Source organism: Candoia aspera, chromosome 2 (genome assembly GCF_035149785.1).
Source record: "Candoia aspera isolate rCanAsp1 chromosome 2, rCanAsp1.hap2, whole genome shotgun sequence".
Classification (NCBI taxonomy): domain Eukaryota; kingdom Metazoa; phylum Chordata; class Lepidosauria; order Squamata; family Boidae; genus Candoia; species Candoia aspera.
The window spans coordinates 243,339,386-243,357,855 of record NC_086154.1 but is presented as its reverse complement, the minus strand read 5'-3'; the positions used below and the strand labels follow the sequence as shown (position 1 = coordinate 243,357,855).

The following is an 18,470-nucleotide window of genomic DNA, read 5'->3' as shown; positions in this document are numbered from 1 at the left end:
GATCTCGGACTCTGTTCGGGGATCTTGGCCAGGCTAGCAAGCAAAGGCATATGGTTTCTGCGAATCCTTACAAGCGAAGATAGCCTATGAGGCTCGTCGGAGCTTTGCTTTGAAGTGGCCCCGGCTTGAACCAGCTCGCGCGTGTGTGTTTTGAAAGGATGAGGGGGGTTTTTTCCTCCCCAAAAGGACTTTACACTACAATCTTTAATCTCCCTCGTCGTAGGTGACTCCCTTCCTTGTCATTCTCTGCCATTCGAGCCACAGCGGGGCGGCTGTGCTTTTAAGGGTTGCTTTGGCACCCGCGTGGAAAATCCTAGCTTCTACCCTGGGATCTATAGGGCAGTTCTCACTGTGGGCTGCGAGGCAGACAGAGAGAGATGCACAAGAATAAATAAAAACCAAAATATTATTTTTTTAACAAAATTAAAAAATGCACCCCTCCCCGCAATGTCCCTTCCCCCCTTCCCCGCTGGGCGGGCAGTGCACCGGTGCCCGCGATTCTTTTCCAACAGCTCCAAATCTTCCTGGGGTCCTCACCTCCCCCTACCCCCCACCCCAATTTAAACAAGCGAGAACGCCAGCTAGACCGATTCAATGGAAAAGGTTACTCTGGGCTGTCTGCACAAATGCGCTGTCTGCCTTCGAAAGCAGGTCGAAAAAGGACTTAATTCGAACAGGGGCCTAAAGTGAAATCTTTTTTTTTTCTCTTCCCTTCTCTCTCTCCTCCTCTCTCCTCCTCCTTGTTCTCTTTCCCTTTCTCTCCTCTCTTTTCTCGCCTTTTCCCGGCGGGGTCTGGCCTCAGGTTATACGGCATCAAGTGCGCCAAGTGCAACATCGGCTTCAGCAAGAACGACTTCGTGATGCGCGCCCGGTCCAAAGTGTACCACATCGAGTGCTTTCGCTGCGTGGCCTGCAGCCGCCAGCTCATTCCCGGAGACGAGTTCGCGCTGCGAGAGGACGGCCTCTTTTGTCGGGCGGACCACGACGTGGTAGAAAGAGCCAGCCTCGGCGCCGGGGACCCCCTCAGCCCCCTGCACCCCGCCAGGCCGCTCCAGATGGCAGGTACTCTTGGGCCCCTTTGGAGGGGTTGGGTTGGAAAGGGGAGCTGTGCCCCTTTCATCCATTCTGTCTCTCCAGGCCAGTGTTTCTCAACCGTGGCAACTTCTGGACTTCAATTCCCAGAATTGCCGAGCCAGCAGTTGAAGTCCAGACCTCTTAAAGTTGCCAAGGTTGAGAAACACTGCTCCAGGCCCAGCCTAACCCTTCACTGCCCAGTACTATCTTTAGCTTCTTCCAGAGAAATGAGTATTCTGCGGGAGCACGAAGGATGGACCTCAAGGAATGGTGGGATCCTGTGGTTGGGACTGCAAAATGACGGCCCACTTCACTGTGCAAAGTTAGGACTCCTTAAAGACTAACTCATTTCATTGTGTCATGAAAAGGTGAAAGGTGAAAGGTCCCCTGTGCAAGCACCGAGTCACGTCTGAGCCTTTGGGGGGACGTTTCTTGGCAGACTATAGAGTGAGGTGGTTTGCCATTGCCTTCCCCAGTGGTCACCTTCCCCAGAAAGCTGGGTGCTCATTTTACCAGGGAGAGTTTTTGGTTGCAATACTGCTGCCTACCTCTCTGTGCCACACGAGGCTCCATTGTGTCATAAGGTGCCATTATTCACAGTCTGATTTACAAAATGCCTGGAATTAGAGATGGAAACAGGACCTGAGACTTCTCCATCAAAGGAGGGAAAAGCTGCAGGTCCAGTAGTCAAGAGCAAACTCTGTTGCACTCCAAGTTTTACGTTCAGAACAAATAAATAGGATGAAGCTATTTCTAAGCAGTTATAATCATAGTAGACATACATAAGCTAAAGGCCATGAAGTTTGCTTAGTTTTGGCTGGATCCTGATATGTGCCTAAGAAAGATGCCCCTGAAATAAGCTGTCCACGACTGCCAGACTATCTTCCACTCAAATCAATGAGATACGCAGCAGAGGTCTTTGATTTGGGGGGGGGGTGCTTTCAAATTTAAATAATTTATATTGCCACCCATCTCACAACAGTGACTCTGGGCAGCATTCAAAAACTAAGCAAAAATTAAGTGTCAACTCCTGGTGTAGTCCTTGCAGTTTTCTTGGCAAGATTTTTGGAAGTGGTGTGCCATGGCCGCCTTCTTAGGACTGAGAGTGTGTGATTGGTCCAAGGTCACCCAGCTGGCTTCCTGCCTAAGGTGGGACTAGAACTCAGTCTCCTGGCTTCTAGCCTGGCACTTTAACCACTAGACCAAACTGGCTGTCTCCACATTACATCCCCGTATATAGTGTAAAAGATTCTTTCCAGATAAGCTGCTTCTCTCCATAATAAGTCTTGGAATCCAAAGAAAATTAGTGGCAAAATCCCAAATCAGGATTAAACAAACGTGATTGCTATGTTCACATAACATGCCTGGATCAAACAAATTGTCCTTAACCTGACAGTCTGGGTTCCCATGAAATACTGAACCACAAGCTTGTCAAGTTCATCTTAGTCCAGTCTAATATCCTTGATTAATCACTTCATCAGGAAGTTAAGTTCAGTAAGATTTATTCCCAGGAAGAGTAAATGTAGAATTGCCACCTAATTTGTCTTATCCTTGTGATTAGGCACTCTGCCTGACAAATAGATCCAAACGTTTGCAAATACCTATTGAAATACATTCTACATTGGTTTTGCACAACTGAGGCCTTCACATGTTTGCTTAGAAAGGTTCCATTGATTTTAAAGCAATTTGTTCCCTACAGAAAAGAACTTAGCTTTAGAAAGAAGTTTCAGGGCAATCAGTAGGGCTTGTGTTTTGGGGTGACAGGTGGAGATACCAACCCTGAAATTGGTATCTGCACCTGTTGAAGTTAAGGCGTAAATCCAACTTATCATTCAGTAGGTTTGTAAACCCTTTTCTGTGAAATTAACAGTGTAATTCTACACTTGTTTACTGAGAAGTAAGTCCTACTAAATTTCCATGGGATTTCTTTCCACATGAACTAAATGGCAGCCTTAGCTCCCTTGAGTTCAGGAGACCTTTCTTCTGAGAAAATATGGCTGGAATCACATCCCTCCACTAAGTGTACTTAGGATCCAGAGATGAAACGTTGTTTATATTAAGTTAACCTGTGAACCTGAAGGTATTCAGGAGACAAATCTGAATTGATATAGTTTGCTTGGCAGAGACAGGGGATTCAATCCATCTCCCGTTGAAGTCAATAGAAAACTTTGGTTGGCTGATACGGATCAAAAGTCTGCTATAGTCCAGAGGTAAATAGTGTGTTATCTTTGGTACCTTATCAACTGATTATTAAACTACTAGGTATATTTTAAATAGATAAACAGAAATACTCTGGGTGCACTGTGTGTGTGTGTCTGCATGACTGTGCCTATAGAGCTATGTATCTTGTGCTGTCAGGTATATGGACTAGGTTAGTCAAATAGAACTAATTGCAGATAAAAGTAGGGGAAAACACAGAGACTACTATAGGTATTATCAAAGAAAACTGTATTTGTCTCTACTGGGGGACAACTTCCTTAGATGTCTATTCAAACATTAGTTTCATTGAGTTCAATAGAGCTTCCCAGAATAGCTGCCTAAAAAGAGTTACATATTTCTCTGAATAGCATCCCCCAGTACATTTCTAAATAAGATGGAACAGCATAAATGGGAAGTTTAAAATGTTGGGGGCTGGGGGCGGGGGGAATTGAGAGAATAGAGTCCGTGCTCCCAATGGGATGCTGCCCACATGCCATCTGCACACTGGGCTCTTCCAAGGATGTTTCTTTTGAATGAAACATTGGGATGGGGGAAGCTTTCTGCAAAGACGGAAACTCATACCTACAGGAAAGCTCTTAGAGCTGTAATTTACAGCTGTCAACAACAGCATCTTTGGTAATTGCTTTCCAAAGGATCCTGCCTCTTCTTCCCAAAGCTTTCTGTGATTTGGATAGGAATTTTAGCTGAAAACTTTAGGGTCAGTTTAGGAGTTGGCATTATTTTGCTTCACTTCTCTTCTTCCTAGGCTTGACTCCCCCCACCTCAATTTTTGAGTGGAATTTTTCAGCCCCTTTGCTGTCACCCTTCTCTCCCCTTCAGGTTGTTTGTTTGTTTAAAGAAGGCATTTCCCCTCCCATCGGAGTAAATAAAACCTCTGAGCCAACCTTCTTTCCCAGTCTGTTGCCAATGGAGGATGGCTATGCTGAATGGCAATGAAAATCACTCTCTGCATCTAGAAGGCACCAGATTTGGGGGGGGGGGTAGGGAGGGGATTGGTAGATAAAGAAGGTGGTTCTAACTTGAAGGCCTTTCTGCTGCTTTCCCTTCATATGCCCATCCGAACAAGATACATGATGTGATGTAACACATTCTCAAGCCATTAATCAGCCAGGCTTATTGAAATGTGAAAAGAGGAAGCAGCCCTGGCCTCTTTCATAGGCTTACTTGGAAGTAAGCCTCCCTGACTGCAGTACAATTTCCTTCCAAATAAATGTGTGGGCAAAACACAGAACCAAATAAGTTGCTTAACAGCAGATGCTTCTCCATATCTGCACATTTGGGCCACTTTCTTTGTTTCTATACCAGACTGTCTGCTTTGATGAGTGGACAAAGTCTGAGAAAAGAGGTGAATATTTGAAAGAAGGGAGACCCCCCCTCGCCATAGGCCAGTCTTAAATTTATAATAGGCAGAATTTATTTGATATTCATCTATATCAATTTGTTTGCTGGTAGGTAGGTAGGGTTGTTTTTAATCTCTTTGTAATCTCTTTAACTCGAGTGCATGAGTGGAGCCAAAATTACTTTAGAAAAAGTTACGCGGAAGAAGTTCGACAGCGGTTCTGTAGTGTTTTCTGCCAAGTGAAAAGAGTTCAAGGCTGGGACTTTTCTTCCTCAAAAGAGGATGCTTTGCTAGGAGCTAACCAACTGACCAGGGAGAAACTATTTCTGAGTAACGGTGCATAGGAGTATAACTTACTCTCCAATGAACGGGATTGTTCTCATAATGTATGTATCTGCATTCAGTTAGAAATAACAACCCAGGATGTTCATGAAGTGTATAGCCTACTGCAGTCTTAAGAAGGATGTCAGTTTAAAATATTATCCTTTAAAGTTTTAACAGACTCACATGGGGCTTTCGGTTTGGCTGGCTGGGTCGCTGAAGCAGCTTTTCATAAAGAACTGTTAAATGAACCCAGTTTTCTTAAGCCTTTTTTCTAATGACAACAATTGGTATTCAAGTTTCATTTTCAACAGATGTTTGTGTAAAACATCCAGGATGCATAACTGGGTGGGGAAGAGCCATCATAATAGTGGAAGGAGCATGGAATTTTATATCAAAACAGCTGGATCATTGTCTTGGCACCCCTCATGGTTGCATTCAACACACTAATTCCTTGTTTACTGATTTAACCCAATTGCTGGGACTGCAAAATGTACTGAACCACAACAGAATCAACTCATCTGGCTTCACACAATGCACTGGAGCTGTGTTTCTCAACCTTTGCAACTTTAAGATGTGTGGACTTCAACTCCCAGAATTCCCTAACCAGCATTAGCTGGCTGGGGAATTCTGGGAGTTGAAGTTCACACATCTTAAAGTTGCAAAGGTTGAGAAACACAGCACTGGGACATAAATTAGCCAACCACAATTAAGTAGAGGGGGCCCGACCAAGAGATTGAGGTGGTAGTAATATTTATTGTTCCTTGCATTTGTTTCAAATCTATCTGTCACAGACAAATAAAGCTTCCAGCATTGGGCTTTCTGATTCTCACAGCCCTCTAAACACTTGGAGGTAGAAATCTACACACTTTCTTTTTGCAAGGATGAGGTTTAAGTGTTCCTTGTTTGGAGGCTGGCGCAGGGGCTGGGAGCTGAGCTAGTAGGACTTAGCTAGTAGGCCAGAATTTTACTTTGATGAGATGCCCACTAAATGCCTAAAGGAGGATGGACTCACTAAGGAAAATGCCTGCAACTGAGAAATTTTCCTTCCCAAGAAGCAGAGGACTCTGTTTGCTCCTAAGTAGGAGCAAGTTCACAGGGTGCAGTCTGCCACCTCGACTTTTTTGACCCCCCCCCAAGCACTCTAAGCATTAGAAGCTTCCAGTCTGCAGGGTGCCTCCAGCTGCCACAGAACAAGCTGTCTAGTCTGTGGGGCACACTGGGCTGAAGCCGGCTGGCTGGTCTGTGAGCAGCCCAAGGCAAAGGGGGTTGCTCCAGAATGGGCAGCCGGATTCCTTCAGGGAACCCCGGCTCAGTTAAGCAGGTGAAGCCCAAAACGAAGATCCTGGGCTAAGCTGAAAGACCCCTTGAAGGAGAAGGAGCGAGGCCCTGGCAGAATCCTTCCCCGTGGATCGCTGGAGCCCGAAGGCAGACGCTTAGGTCTTCCCCGGGAAGGAGGGGGGTCCAGTCCTCCCGCGGAGTGGGCGGGAGGCCTCCCAAAGGCTGCAGGATCGCGTGGGTCTGTCTTCTGGTCCTCCCCCGCCACTGACCAGGCGCCTCTCCCTCCCTTACAGCAGAACCTATCTCCGCCAGGCAGCCGGCTCTCCGGCCCCACGTCCATAAGCAGCCGGAAAAGACTACCCGCGTCCGGACAGTCCTCAACGAAAAGCAACTCCACACACTGAGGACCTGCTATGCCGCCAATCCCCGGCCCGACGCCCTCATGAAGGAGCAGCTGGTGGAAATGACCGGCCTCAGCCCCAGAGTGATCCGGGTCTGGTTTCAAAACAAGCGCTGCAAGGACAAAAAACGGAGCATTATGATGAAGCAGCTGCAGCAACAGCAGCCCAACGACAAGACGGTAAGCGGGCGCGGCGCCTTCTCCTGCCGGCCTCCAGGGGGAGCCCAGCCTCGAGCCAGGCGTGCCTTTTCATCCCGAGCGACTGAAGCCGGAGCGGTTCAGGGTGTCGTGGGAACGCATTTCTTCCGCAATTCAGCATCCCGGGTTTGCACCCAGCCCGCTTGAAGAGAACGTGTTCCCACAACATACGGAACCATGGAGGAACCTGCCGGTGTGGTTAGTTACAGCTCGTTAAGTTGTAATGGGCAACTGATTACAGTAAGGTTGACCTAACCAAGATGAATATATGGGTGAACACAGCCGTCAACCAGGATCACTTACCTTGTATTCAGCTGTAAGATGGCTTGTTCAGTTTTGACTTAGCCTATGGTTTGGCATGGGTTTAGAAGTAGTCTGTTGTATGAACTAAACCAATTGTGGCTTCATCCTTGGCTAAACTACGGCCTAGGGCAGTGTTTCTTAACCTTGGCACTCTAAGATGTGTGGGTGTCAACTCTTAAAATTCCCCAGCCAGCCTTGGTGGTGATGTGGAAATGCTGCCTTCATGTGTGTGGTATGAATGCTCTTAGTTTCCCATTCTCCTCCCCACTCCCACTTTTTCTTTTTTGCTTGAACGCCCCTTGAGATTCTGTGTGTGTGTGTGCGATGTCGCTCCAATGGGTGTTTTGTTTTGTTGGAAACAATCCGAGTGCCAATTAAGTATGCTCTCAATCCAGTTAAAGGGTGGGGAGAGAATGTCGGGAAGAGGGAGGGAAAGGAAAGGTTGCAACCGATTTCTTTCCTGGAAGGCAGTCCTGTGCCTTTAATAATAGCCCCAGTGGCAAGGAAACAGCAATAACGGGAGGCTACGCTGGTTGAATCCCTAGGAAGAGGGCGGTTTTTCCAGGTAACAGAAAAATGATGTTGGGGATGGGGCTTGTTTAGATGGTAGGAGGCCTTACAAATTTTGAGGTGCATCTCTCTCTCCATTTCAGGCTCATTCCTAGAGCCGCATTGGTTGTGTTGGGCAGAGGAGAATGCAAAACAATTAGAAAGAGCATAGAGATAAAGAAAGAAGGGGCACCATTCCAGCAAACGCCCAGTGCTAGCCATGAAGTGGAATAAATTCTGGTTGAGACCAAAGAAGCTTATAACATGTTGCTAGTAATAATGTTAATTTGGAGGCAGAAAAATGTCAGTGATTATCACTGTATATTGTTTGTACCTTTTCCAGATAAGGCTTTCTTTGTGTGGATTCTTTACCCATTCCCTGAATATAAAAGGAGTTGTGGCTTCCCCTTCTATCTCTTCTGTAGTTTCCTACTACTTCTGTTATTTTTCTTTTAGAAAGAATCGATTCAGGAAACCTTAACTAGATCATATGAGACCTGTATGTAGTCCCATTTTGTTCAAAGGAACTCAGAGTGGCTGAATGTTCACTCGGGAGCAAGTTCCAGTAAACTCGATGGGACGTACTCCCAATTGTGCCCCACCCACGTTGGGCAATTATGCATCCTTATTGGAACCAGGTGGAATCAAATTCAAGCCCAACATTGTAATCCTAAATCACATTTGTGCAGGGAACGTTCCTCATTGAGCAGGGGGGCATTTATTAACAGAAAAAGTTGTAGACTTGGGCTTGTTTAAATCAACAGTTGCAGTATTTAAGTGAATATCATCAAGGACTATTTATGAATAGATGCAAATTAGAAAATTACACTATTTCTCCCCCTCCCCTTTCCACTGTCCCATTTAGACCTTCCTGGAGAAACCATAATTGTTGCTCACCTTAATATTCAGATGTAGGACAAGAAGCAGCTATTAATTTGTTTTAAAGGCTATGTCCCTGGTTAAGTGGAACTTCAAGAGTGGCATTTCACCACTGCAGAACAACAAACCCACAATTTAAATGAGTCTAAATTGGCCAGAATTAGGAAGCTATTTTGGACCCAAGTCCTTTAAAATACCAGCAGGATTTTGGTCGTCTCACCCAACCAAAACAGAAACAGCAAATAAAGTGACCTTGGGCTCTCACAAAACAGAGCAGATGACTCTGGACTTTTGACGGGCATGTCTTGACTTAAATGAGGGCAGCCCAATGTGTTGAGTTGGTGCTGCAGCATCAGGAATCAAATGCTGTTTAAGTCCAGGCTGGTGTGGATGGCTTTGCAGTGGGGCCACTGGCAATTCCTAGATTTAGGATTTAATGACTGTAGCTGCAGGCTCCACTGGAATTGTACTGCCTCCTTCAACTCTCCTGTTTCCAAATGTCCTAAGGCAGCCCTTTGAACCAGGAAGAACCTCTGATTGCTTGTGTTGAGTGAAGGATCTTGCCCCTAACTCCTGGCTTGATGGTGGTCCCACTGTATCCAACTGCTTCTTCCCACAGCCAGGGAGTGATCCAAAGCCAGTCTCTTTCCTGCTTAGGGTGGCCTTAAGAAGGCTTCCCTGAATGACAGTTATTTGTATGTGCAGAATGCTTAGGAGTTAAGACTGTGAGCTAAAGTTCTCCATAGGCTTCATCCAGAATAAATTGTGTGTGTGTGGGGGGGACAACATAGTGATTCCAAGCAAGTTCAAACTTAAACTCCATGATCACCCTTTACTTCTAGAGTAAACCTCGATGCCATTTCCTTTCCTGCTCTTTTGCATGCTGTCTACCCCCCACTCCCTAAGCAATTAAGAAAGCTTTGCACTTCTCTTATTTGCATTTTACTCAGAAGCAGTTGATCAGTGCCCCCATCCACATTATGGGGTGGGAACTTATGCATGTGGAGGACAAACCAGTGGCTGTGGCTGAGCCACACTTCCTCATGATTCTGAGCGTTTAATGTTTATGGCATTTCTTTTTGAGTTTACAGATGAATGTAACCAAGGGCTAACCTGCCTTGACAGCAGGAGTCCAGATGATCATAAGATGGGAGCAAGAGTTAGAGAAACTAGGCCCCTTTGCTATCATCTGGATTTTGTAGGCCAGAACTGGTGGCTCTAATGTAACTCCCACTATGATTCCTCAATGAAACCAATTTTCCCAGTGAAGAAGTGTATTAAGACCCATTTACTCAAAAGGAAATCTCAAATAAGTGAACTTAAGCACTATGGTATATTTATTGTAGGCTTCTTTCTGATTAAACTACTAAATAGCTATAGCAAAAGAAAGTGGAGAGAGATGGGGAGAGGGCATCAGAGAAGATAGGAGTTTGTGTGGGTAAGAGGTAGTGTGTGTTTTTGAGTAGTAGAGACAGAGGGAGTATTCACCACAGCCGCAGCCTCTGTCCCACTCCCTCCCTCCCCCACCAACCTCAAAGGAAAAATGGAAGCCGAAAGGATAACAACAAACAAGGGTCTTCCGAGTCTGGAGAGGCCATTATGTCCCCACTGAGTCCCCCCTCCCATTTCTTTATTGGCTATTCAGTGCATCATTGTTGTAAAGCCTTCCTTGCTACTAATTTACTCAAAAGTAAGCCTCACTAAGGTCACTGGGACTTACTCCCAGGTAAAGGTGCATCCTGGAATCTGATTTCCACAGCTCTCATTCCTGCCTTCAAAATCAGGAGGAGTCTTTTAGCATCCTTTCCCGACTAGAAGGTTATAGCAAAAGGCATAAGCTTTTGTGATGATGCCTTTTAATAAAATCAGTTAGTTGGAAAAGGTGCTACCAGACTCCTGATTTTTTGCCACCATGGACTACTATGGCTCTCCCCTCCTATAAGGCCTAGGTTCATTTACTCTCAATATTGTATTTTTAAATGAAAGGACCCCCTCTCCCCCAATAATTTATCTTTTAAATTGAGGACTGGTTTTAGATTCTCTTAGAATATAGATGAGGATTTCTCTCCACCTTTCTGGAAATGGAACAATCATCTTAAACTCAGTGGTGACATTTTTTTCCCCCCAGTAAATTGATTGTCCTACAGATCTCAGTGAGGTTTACCAGATCACGATATAATGTAGCTTTCTCTGGATTGGTTGAGGGATGAGGGTTATGGTCCCATGTGACACTGGGGATCTATAGGACGGTAACACAGACTGCAGATCTAGAGGGGCACCCTTCTGACACTAAATGCTACTGAAAACTTACATGGAATGGGAGCTTTGCACATGCACAAGTCTCTTTGGGCTTGTTCGGGGCTGGAAATGGGTCTCTCCCTAAATGGTGTGCTTTCATCAAGGGGGTAAAACACAAAGCCCCCTTGGCCCAGATGCTCTGGAAGACAGATGAACTAGGGCAATCCATGGAGAGTATGCATTAAAGCCAAGCACAGCTGATTGCTTCTTTGGCGCTGCCAGGTGTCTGTGGTGCCTGCAGCGCGGCCACTCACAGTCTGTGCTGCCTTGTTTGCAGAACATCCAGGGGATGACGGGCACTCCCATGGTGGCAGCCAGTCCAGAGAGACACGACGGCGGCTTGCAGGCGAACCCAGTGGAGGTACAGAGTTACCAGCCGCCCTGGAAAGTCCTCAGCGATTTCGCCTTGCAGAGTGACATAGATCAACCGGCTTTTCAGCAACTCGTAAGTGTCAATTCCCTGTAGTCATGAATGGCCCACTGTGTATAGAAAGGCTGTTCCTTTGAAGCACTTTGGTATCTGTGTTTAACCCTCTCCCACCCACCTTGCTGCCACATCTTCAAGGCCTGGATACTAATTCCCCTCTGCTTCCCCATTTCTGTAGCAGGAAGCAGGTGGTTTATTATGCTCATCTCCACAGTCAGCCTTTTCTAACCTGATTTGACTCCTTTCTGCCACTGCTAGGCACTCTGGGAGATAGAGTCCAACCCATGTGGAAGGGGACCCAGGTGGGGAAGGCTGCTCTGTGTGAAGGGCGGGGAGACAAGCACAGAGTAGGATGCACCCAGTTAGGAGTGTCTTATCTGCCACTTGACAATATGTCTCACCAATATGACAAAGCAAAGAAGTGCAGAAGTCTAGGATCTGGTTGTGCTATTGCAAGAGGAGAATTTGTGTTTTGTTACTGTTGGTTGCTGACCATTGGCTGTTTTTTCTTTTTTAATTCATTGAAACAGAAGGCAGTTTCTATTAATTGTGAAAACGTTCTTGCAAATGAATTTTCAGAAATGCTAAATAGTGGACAACATCACAGAAGAAACTTTTCCCCTTCACTTTCTTGCATACATGCACAGCCTCTCCAACACTGCTCTCTCTCAAGATAATGCCCGCTACAATTCTAACAAATAAAATATAATCCTCGCCCCATTTTGAATTAGAATTTATTTATGTTCTTAACTGACAGGCTCTTTCAGTGGCTTGAAGGAAATCTCCCTAGCTGAAGATTTGATAAATTATCTGGTTGATCAATAGGGCTGAGCAGCTAGAGGGAATTTGGCAATAGCTGCTGTTGTTCTCAAAAATCACCATAGGTTCTCAACCATTAAAACTACTTCATAAGACTTAGTGACAGTCTTGGATGTAATTAGGATATTTTTACTCCATTAATGTCTTCGGGATTTAAGAAATCTAGCTTTGTGCTGCTTTCCGGCCTTTTCTCATCTTAAAATTCAATAAATTATTTTATTTATTTATTTTTCAAATTTGCCACCGCTCATCTCCTCCCAGAAGAGGGACTCTGGGTGGTTTACAATAGAATTATTATTATTATTATTATTATTATTACTACTACTACTACTACTACTACTACTATTATTAACATAGTGCTTTCATATACAGCTTTCCATTAAAAATAACATAACTCCCCACCCACCTAAACCCTGTTTCTATAATCTTTCCAGTCTGGTGCCTTCTGTATGGGTATAGGACTTAAATTTCCAGAAGTCACATTCCTTATAAATTGGAAATCCTGGGAATTCCATTCCATACTATACATGCAGAGGGCCCAAGGGTGGGATGGGACAGTGGACTCGCCAAGTATGTTCAGCACAGGTGATACAGGAATACCTCTCCCATCCCCCAGAGGTCTTTATGACCAAGAATTGAACCAGCATTTCCTCTAACCAACTCCAACAAAGTACTGCTGGTAGACTCTCCGACCTGTCAATGCTTTTGCCTGAGATCTTAAACTGCTTAAGATTATGGGCATTTGTATGGACATTGCGGAATTGTTGCCAAGTTATTTTTGAACCCACAGAGTGAGTACGCTCCTGAAGTAAAATGTTAATAATGGAATATAGGTTGATAAGCTCTAGGCTATGTGCATGGTCTGTAGAAGATGTCTTCAATATAAATTGTGAGATTAGATACACCTTCGTTTCTCCACATTGTTTTGATGGTAGCAATATTATTATTATTTAAATACATCCCTAAAGATGTTCATTACTATATTTTTTTTCACACAATTTAACCCCCTTTATTCACCCCAAATACTCATATGGATTATTTTCTATATATTGTCATATTAGCCTGTATAACAGTTTGTACAAATGTATAATTTTTGTCAAGTGTATACGTCTTTCTTTTATATACCAGTATGGTGCAATCATATACATGCCTATTCAGAAGTAAGTCCTGTTTTCTTCAACAGGACTTACTCCCAGGTATGTTTTGTAGGATTGCACTGTTAAGTGATATAGTTCTTACCTTCCACTGCCAGTGAATCCATTTCTTTCTTTTAAATACATGACATTTACATTTTGTATATATAATTGGTAACACGTATGAGCGATATAATATTAATGGGCCAGTTTTCACCAAAAAGCCAATGGGAATCTATCAGTGCATTCTGTTTTTAGCTCCCTTTCTTATGCTTAATCATTTGGTAGCTTATATGGGACCACATCATCTGCAATACTTAGGCCTAAGTGATTTAAGGACAGAAGTTCAGCCTTAACTCAATTTCCTGGCCTAGCTATGTTAAAACCAGACCTTAAAAATAGTAAGGTATGTTATTATATAAGGTTTTTAAGTAACTGAAATTCATAGTAGGAATAATAGAACATCTGATGATGGGGTGGAGTAGGGTTTCCAAATAACAACAGTGACACAAAAGCTTTTGTTTTGAAAATATATCTCTGTACTGGAAGTTTCTTTTACGAAAAAAAGACTGGTTTGTTTCAAGAAGAGTAATAAAAATAATTTTATTAAGAATTATTGTGACATAGTTTATACTGCAACACTGCCAAATCTTGACACACAAAGTCCTATTTAACTTTGACAAAATGACTGCGGACCAAATACACTGAGAGAAATCTGAATGGGCTTAAGAAAAAAGTAAAATGTAAAGGCAGTATAAATGTGAATGGCAAAAATATAATACATTCAAAAAAGGCCCATACTAGTTACCCACCATCTGGAGTAGACCTACCCCTTTTACTAAGAAGGCTTTTTTAGTTTTTCTATTTTATTCCAAAGGCTGTGTACTTAAATAGAATTATAATACTACAGGCATTTCAGTGCAGCTTTTAAAGGTACGAGAGATTGATAGACTTTTATGGGAGGAAATGAGGCTCAAGACACAGTGGAAGATTTCATGATATGATAGAGTGTGAAAAAATTGTGTCAGCATGACAAAGATGGGGAAAAAGTCTTGGGTGGGAGAAAATTACATATGGAATGATTTATGATTTATCTGAGGGACCGTCTCATCCCTATTACATCAAGCCCCGGTCATGCAGGGAGGGCATGTTGCAGACCCCACCCATAAAAGAGTTCCATCTGGGGGGTCTCGGAAGCGTGCCTTCCCTGCAATAGCTCCCGCCCTTTGGAACATCCTCCCCCCAGAGGTGAGACAGGCCCCCTCGCTCCTGGACTTTTGCAAAAGATTAAAGACCTGGTTTTGCCAGCAGGCTTGGAATGGGAGGGGGAATAGTCATACCTGGGAATGGCTAGCACCGTAAAGTGATTTTTGATGGACCTATTACACTCACAGACTGATTAAAATCTCTTAGCCATTTAGATTCTATTATATTTCTATTTTCATTGTATTTATTGAATTTGTAATTGTTCTGAATTTTAATTTTATTTTTATTGTAAACCACCCAGAGTCCCTCCTTGGGGGGGGAGATGGGCGGTGATAAAGTTTTGATAGATAGATAGATAGATAGATAGATAGATAGATAGATAGATAGATAGATAGATAGATAGAATCTGGTAAAGGAAATGAAGTCAAGAGGCACTTTGTATTTTTATTCAGTGCCTTGAAAGAGAGTTTAACCCAGTGGTTTTCAGACTAGGCAACTTTAAGATGTGTGGACTTCAATTCCCAGAGTTCCCAGCCAGCATGTTGGCTGAGGAATTCTGGGAGTTTAAAGTTCAGGTTGAGAAACACTGGTCTAACCTTTTGGTTTTGCTGACATTGAGCCCAACCAAGAGACATCTTGGCATTCATATTGATGCTGTGCCAAGCGAAAGCAACTTCTTGGTGCAACAGTATATTTAGTGTGATTCCAGAACCCCTTGTGATGTCACAGAAGATTCTGTGATATGACTCTCAGGAAGTTAATCTCTTGGAGTTTGCTCCCATAGCAATGGCTTCTAATTTGAATGGTTCATGATAGAACTCACACTCAGTAGCTCCAGTTGCTATAAGACATGAGAAAGCAGGGCCTTGAGCATCTCTAGCTTCATAGACTTTTGATCTGATCCAGTACAACTCTTTCTAGCTTTTTGTGAGCTACTGATGTGATAGGGGGACATGGGGTTTTGGATCACATGGTGCAATAACATTCCGTTTATTTATTTGGAATTTCCATAAAGATGTTGACTTACCTAATTTTGGTTAGCAAAAGAAGGCATCTCTTACACTCTCTGTTTCAGACATAGGTCCTTCATGTATACAAATGTTCTTTCAATTTAATTGGGTATAGAGATATGCAAAAGGATACATTTATGAAGAGTCTATCTCTATTGAAATTAATACTGTACTGGCATCGATTTTTAGGTGATGTTTTTGAACATTACTTTTCCCCTTCCAAAAGAGACTCCTGATTTTCTATTTCGTACCCAGGAACTTCAGAATTTCTATCTGTGATTCTTTAGGGCTTACTGTATTGGTATGTACTGTAGATAGTGGTGTTCTATTACAAATCCCCCCATCTCTCTGCAGCTTCCCTGGTGATCCATGTTTCCTGATCAGGAAAATCTTCATGAGATGAGTTTCTTCATAATGCTTTCATTTGGGATTTAACTTGATGTTTGGCAAACCAGGGAGGTTGCAGACAACCAGAAAAAAAATTGTCCTGTGAAAGACTTCACATGTGGTATTACATTCTGTCACCTCATAAGTAAAGAAAATGTAAAACATAGCACTCCTATCAGAATTGTACTATTTTTTCACCTTCCTTAAGAGAAAGGAGGAAGGAACATTACCTTTTTCATCAAATTGAAGAATGGCAGAATAATTTTTAGCACAGTGCTGTTATAAAGAAGCTCTTCCTTATGGGCATTTTATATGTCCCAGGACTATTCTGTGGATCCTAGGACAGGCTGTATGCCGAATTAAATGCCATTGTGTTCAGTAGGGCTCATTTGGGTAAAACACACTTATCACTGCTGTGTACGATTGTAATACATCACAACCCACCTAAAATAATTTGTAATTCTCTATACATTTCTAGCAATAAGGGAAGTAAATCCATGGATGGAATCATATTGAATATATTGCTTTCACCCAGAATTTTAGGAATAGTCTGGCATCAGCAGTGCAAGTATGCTCAGGCCTACTTTCATTGCCCTTTTATCCCAAAGACCTATGTGGTATTGCAGGTTTACTTGGCTAACCATGGCCAATAAAGTTTATTTGGGCTAACTTTGCATAGGATTGTAACTCCTGTTAAATCTTCATTTAAGATCCCAATGCATTTTCCTTGGTAGTATATTACCTTGATATTGGAAGGATTAAATTTCATTAAGTTAGAAAAATCCTTATTGCAGATGGCTCATTCTGATCATAGTGACCCGGAAGGATCCTAAGGACTATTGGCTAAGATTCTAAAATTGTACTCCCTAAATGGAAGCTGTGCCCCTTCAGAAAGGGCAGCTCTACATACAGAAGTGAGCCTCTGCTCATACGTTTTAATTTTAGTAGTGTATTTTTAAAATCTTACTTCTTGAAAAAATGAGATAAATTTCTTCAATTCTTTTCTCTTCCAGAAGAAAAAAGGGCTGGGATTTTTTTTTTTTCCTTTCTGTAACTAGCAGTTCTAGGGCAGAGGTGGGTTAGTACACTTTTGGATGAGGTCTCATTCTCACGGCTGGTATGTGAGGTTTCTTGTACATACTTCCCTTAGTGAGGAAGTGGTATAGAGACTTGTGTAAACCTCCTGCCTTTCATTGTGCAATAATCTCTCCAGTGAAATGCAGCTCCCCTGGCTTCTAACACATCAGTTAAATATCCAAGAAGACCTTACCGGGCTTTTTCAGATGGGAAGTTGTGGGGTGGGGTAACAGGATGAAACCAGAGTAAGGAAGAGTTTTATAACAAGGATATAATGGAAGCAGTTTGCCTTGCAACCATAAAGTTGCTGAAAACAGCACCAATTTAAATTTTAGAGCAGCTTGAGAATGAGATGGAAAATGAGATAGGAAGCGAAGAGAAGAATTTTCCTTCTCTTTTCAGGAGAAGAAAAATTTCAGAAAATTATAGCTTGGTGTTACCTTGAGTGTTGCTCAGTAATCTTAGCATGTATTTTGTCTTTAAAATACTGACTTATCATTCCGTATTTGTTCATCTGCAGATACCTAAACATAACATTTACACTGATATATATGCCAGTTGTATACACAGTACTTGCCTATTTGAAATACATGGAAGGAAGGGTGTATTCCTATTCTAATTGCTATTTCTATATATTGGAATAACTGTACTCTTCTGGGCCATCACCACTGTTTTGTACTTGATGGCAAGTATAGAACTTTCTGTGAACAATTTTGTTTTTCATTTCATGTGCTATAATGTCCAGAGCGGGAGGAAACGGCTGTTCTTTAGGACTACTGCATTCATTTCAGGACTGGTTCCAAGACCTATTTAAACTAGGGATCTCTGATTTACAGCACAACTCTTATTCATCACAATGCAATATTTACTCAATTAATGGTGCTTACTTCCCACTTGAATTGAGGCCTTAAGATTTTTGTGTAACTTGTTTACTTGTTAAATTATCCATCAGTGGCATTTATAGGGTGTACAGATATGTGGCAGGTCTGATGGTCTATAGATCCCCAGCCCAGCTATTGTACCTTGGATGTACAGTAATAAAACAGACATGTGCAGGACTGTCTTGTGTGTATGTGTGTATGAGAGAGCGAGATCTTAAATAGGCAGCTTTAAAATTGCAAGTAATGATGTGGCTTGTTACTTTTTCTATCATGTTTGTAATTTAGTGGAAAACCTCCCACTTAAGATTAGAATAGCTCCACCGTTGGCTAGAATTTTAATTTATCATATTGGGATCCCATCATTCCTCTGGGAGCTCAAAGTGGCATGTGTGGGAAGATGTGTCTCCTTTTTCATCCTAGGAGAACAACCCTGTGAGGTAGGGTGGGCTGAGAGAGAGTAGCTGCTCCAGAATGACACAGTGAGCACCATGGAGGTGAACTGGCCTTCCTAGTCCAAGCACAACACCTTAATCACTATGCCATGGTAGTCATCATTCTTCCATACTCTCTGCCAAGCTAATAGGAAGTATGCTAGATGGTAAGGTGACTTAAAGGATGGTAAGTGCAGATGACCTATGATTTAGGTGTTCAGATCTCTCCTAGAACAG

The 18,470-nt window shown here is 43.0% G+C and overlaps 1 protein-coding gene across 2 annotated transcripts in view; it reads left to right on the top strand.

Annotated features, from left to right (window-relative positions):
* Positions 1-18,470, top strand: part of ISL1 (ISL LIM homeobox 1) — a 56,872-nt gene that overhangs the window by 5,399 nt on the left and 33,003 nt on the right. For both annotated transcript variants that reach the window (XR_010067355.1, XM_063295679.1), the window contains exons 3-5: positions 803-1,062; positions 6,529-6,815; positions 11,140-11,307. Coding sequence is in view for 1 of the 2 variants with exons in the window: in XM_063295679.1 (XP_063151749.1) it covers positions 803-1,062; positions 6,529-6,815; positions 11,140-11,307 (715 nt within the window). In the remaining variant the exon portion in view is untranslated. The remainder of the gene's footprint in view (positions 1-802; positions 1,063-6,528; positions 6,816-11,139; positions 11,308-18,470) is intronic.